The 4546-nt window shown below is 30.3% G+C and overlaps 1 protein-coding gene across 1 annotated transcript in view; it reads right to left on the minus strand.

Annotated features, from left to right (window-relative positions):
- The window catches only part of HELRODRAFT_133373 (hypothetical protein), a gene marked incomplete at both ends in the record, with an annotated part of 6929 nt that extends 2786 nt beyond the window's left edge, over positions 1–4143 (minus strand). Inside the window, 3 exons of the mRNA XM_009017294.1 lie at positions 3561–3677; positions 3757–3879; positions 3993–4143. Coding sequence (XP_009015542.1) covers positions 3561–3677; positions 3757–3879; positions 3993–4143 — 391 coding nt within the window. The remainder of the gene's footprint in view (positions 1–3560; positions 3678–3756; positions 3880–3992) is intronic.
- Between the last annotated feature and the right edge of the window lie 403 nt (positions 4144–4546).

Consider the following 4546-nt stretch of genomic DNA (forward strand, 5'->3'; position numbering starts at 1 on the left):
TAAAAAATAAATTAATTAATATTATTAATTATGAAGATTATAAATATGCATTTTATAGCAAAACATGCTTTCATGGACTTATTATTCGTTTACTTAGTTTAGCTGAGCAATACAGGTAGCCATAACATTAGATTAGTTACTAGTAAGCCATGCTCGCAACTGCCAACATGTTAACTGTTTACGTTTAGCGGATAAATTTTAGCCTTTAGCTTTTTTTAGCTGAATGGGCTGTCAGATATCAGATCAGCTAGGGTAAGTAATTTGTAAAAAAAATAAGACGTTACGAATGACAAAGAGTTAGCATAAAAAGCGAGTTCTGCAAGCAAGTTTCATCAACTATATTACAAATTTGATTTAAAAAAATATATAAATGGAGAAATTCTTAATTCTTTACGGCGAACGATAAAACAATGTATTTACAAATACAAAACACTAAAAGTTATCAATCCATAGAAGTTTAAGTTGCAGATTCTAAAATGTGTTGGCATTTGTCATCATCATCTTATGCTTAGAATACTTAGAAATTGTCATACACTTATTTCAATCAAACAGGCTGACCCTGACTGAACAAGAAGAAATAAGCTTAGAAAATAGTACGGTCCAAGTCGCCGTGTCTTGGTTTTTGTTATTCAAAATAATTCAAAACCATGGATTTTATATATCCATGTTCAAAACAAAATAACTGCAAACTAATGAAAATAAAGAAGAGAGCAATTTAATGAATATCTGAGACCAAATAAGAAAAAACTTGTAAAGACCACCGTGTTAACATTAACAGTACATGAGGAAAGTAATTAACTTAAGCGAATTTTTTGACAGAATATTCGCAACATTCGTATAAAATAAATGAATTCAATGAAAACGAACGAACATTAAATGAGCATATTGATCGAAGTTATGTAATAATTCAATAAAGCAGACTTACAATAATAGTTAGAGTACAAAAGAAAATATTACGGTATAAAATAACATATAAATGTTATTGATATCAAGGACACAAATTATTGATATTAATGTTAATAATTTCAACGAAAATATTCCACTATGTGAACAGAACACAAATAAATGACAATGAGAGCTGAACGTTGATCTAGAAGCGCTTGCTTCACCATGTTATCTTTAAGGTATTTGGGCTACTTCGCATATCATTATTTTAAAACTCCATGTACCTACCCATGTATATAGGTAATGAATGCTTAACGCCAATGCTGCCTTCTTCGAAGTAGTTTATACCGGGAAAGAGATAATATTGGAGATTTACCTGTTAGAAATACCATAATTAAAGAAAACTGATGTAAAAAGCAAAACACTTTGTTTAAAACATACATTCTAATTTTTATAAAAAAAAATTCTTGGTGACCACCATTCAACCTATCACTCAATGTTATTCATTCACTCGATCGAAGGAATCGTTTAAACTTTGGTTCAATCTAGTGTCATTTTTGACTTTTCATAAAATTTCTTGAACACCTTAAATTTTTTCATTATTTCCACGGCTTCCCAGATTCTGCCTTCGACCGTCACAATGTTGAAACTTAAGATTGGGATAAACAGATTATTGAGCAATCGGTGCTATCGTTACATTTTGTTTAACTGGTGGAATAAAGCGAATTCAACTAAAATTATGTCACATTTGAGATAAAAACCTATGTAGCATTAAAATCTGCCAGACAGCTTGCATTGTTTTGTGGTAACGGTGCAGGAAAAAGCACACAATAAAAGATTGAAGCTACGCTTGAATTTCAACTTTTGGAGTATGCCTGTCCACAGTGTCCCTGACCAAACAATAGACAATCCTATAAAAGGCTGGATGAGAGTCAGAATAGCTGTCAACAGTAGAGAGGTCATCATCGTACTATTAATAATAATATTATCAAATGAGACGCCAATGTTTTCGCAATGTTGAATTACAATACAAAGATTTATGATTGCTGAACGTTATAAAAAGTTATTGCCGTAGATTTAAAACGAATACACGATGTTCTTGGGACATTTACTAATCAATCAACATGTTAGAAATACCTTTTATTAAAGAACAACAAACGCATGCTACTTTTAGTAAACTGTTTTTTTTTTGCAAACGTTATAAATTCATTAAACAATTAAGAAAAAGTTTGAGCAAAAACAAATTAATTTTGAAGTTTATGTTGTCAAATTTATTTATTAATTTGACTAAATAAATTAAAAAAAATAATTTGAAGTTTTTTCATGCGTGCGATTGATTAGGCACATGTGTTCTTTTCCACCACCCAGACAAGTCCAGGTGGGCAACTCATCTCAAAGCACTGCTTCCATTGACTGCACTGCACAAATTTTCCAGCAATTTCATGTGGGAAATAAAACTTTTCTGTGTTGGAAATATTATAAATAGCTAAAATTAAATTTTCAAAAAAATTTTTTAATAAAATTTTTCAGAAACAAATAAATTAACAATTTGATCGACTACGTCTTGATTTGAGGCTCACACTCTAAGCTGTGTGGTTATCAAGTTAGACATGTTGATGAGGATTTTTAAATTGGGTAATTGAAAAACTATAAAATAAATCTAGCTCAAAATGTTTAACATAATTTAAAAATAATAAAACGATGTTGATAATGGTTTTAATGAAAAAGCTTCATTAAAATTCTTAATACATATTTTAAAGTAGTATGTGTATTAAAACGATAAGATAAATAAAAATGCGAGTTACTTTACTAGTAACTAGAAATCATTGAAGATGTTGAAAGTATAGTTAAAAAAGAAGATATACAAAAATTTTCTGAAAAATATATTGCCTAAAATAAGGAAAATTGTTATTATTTTCAATAATTTTTCTTTATTATCAACTTTTATTCATTTTTTTATATTCAAATCTTTTAGGCTGTATTATTCTCAAAGTTTATTTTTATTTGAAAAATAAAAAAAGAGGAAACGCATTTTTACAAATCGTTTATTAAAAAAACACAGAGACAAACCTTTCTTGATGTTTTCTTCCGTACATGGATTTTTGTCTTTACAATTAAAGCCAGTAGGAACATCTAATAAATTGAAATTTTCATCAAATCAATTCAACGAATGTTATGTTGATTAATAATATAATAATAAACAACGGTTTAGATTATTATATTCTTGTTCCTTCATGATTTTAGAGGTTGAAAAACGTTTCTCTGTTTGCTAGAATGTTTTTTTTCTGTCTAACCAGGAAATCTAATCTGATGGACTCGATGCTGCTTACTTTTCGATTATGGTTTTCTAAATTTAGGAGGCTCCAAATGATAGCATGCACTTGCACACATGCACAGACATCGAGTCGCACGTAAAAGAAGTATTTTTTACGTTTTGCAAAATGAGTATTCCCGCTTTGACAGCAAGTAATATGATATCCCAAAACGTGGCTCGCAGTGCCTGAAATAGCCAACAGTGACTCTATAGTATTCATATAAGCGGGAGTTGATAAAACTACAGACGTTACGTTTTCTCGTTTTTTTCAATTAGAAAATTTTTAAAACGAAATTTAATTTTATATTAAAATGGTTTTCGAAATTTTTTTTACAAACGTTTGACATTAATTTTTTCTAACCTAGTATTTCACATTTGTCCCCGATGTATGGTTTGGGGCAAAGACATTTATATTGCCCATCCACATTTGCGACACACTGACCACCGTTCAAACAAGGATTGTTATCTTGGCAGATGTCTTTTTTATAAATAATTTTAATATTTATATATATTCAGTTTAAAATTTTAATTTGAAATTTATAATTTTGCGTTGCCACCTCTATGTTCGCAATGCTTTCCGTAGAACGGCGACGGACAGGTGCACACATAACTATCAGCATTCAGTGGCCTACATTGTCCTCCATTCAAACAAGGGGAAAGTTTGTCGCATATTGTTTTTTCTCCTGTTGGCAGCATGAACAAAAATTATCGTAATTTTTATTTATAAGAGGACATGTTTTATATTTAATGTAAATTTAAATTATGAGAAATAAAAATTGAACGCTTCATTTACTTTCGCAGTGATCGCCAGTGTAATCAGGCGTACATGCACATTCGTATTGGTTCTCAGGCTTGTTCAGACATGTTCCACCGTTCATACATTTGTTCTCTTTGTAGCACGGGTTGTGATCTGACGAGAACATTAACAAGAACCAAACTCTACACAATTTTATTAAATTTTTCCTATAAATGTTATTATAACCTTTAAAAATGCAATAATTAAAAACCGATAAGACCGAACAAAAAACAAACTTCCAGGTTTGGACTCGATGATAATTGTGAGGTTCCTGGATTTGTCACCCTCTATCAGACAGTAGAGGTAAATGTGGACGGTGAAGGAATTGTTGAGGAAGAGTACAGCAGGGTTCTCATCTGTCCCTTCAGCTTTGTACTCGAAGTTTGCTGAATTTGGATAATTGTCTTTTGAGAGATAGAATTTCACTGAGCCAGGAGTCGTCGGTTTTACCTGACATAATATTAACATTATTTTTGAATCCAATCTTTTATCTTACATCATTATTAACATTATTTTTGAATCCAATCTTTTATCTAACATTATTAATAACT

Source organism: Helobdella robusta (assembly GCF_000326865.2).
Source record: "Helobdella robusta unplaced genomic scaffold HELROscaffold_2, whole genome shotgun sequence".
Taxonomy (NCBI): Eukaryota; Metazoa; Annelida; class Clitellata; order Rhynchobdellida; family Glossiphoniidae; genus Helobdella; species Helobdella robusta.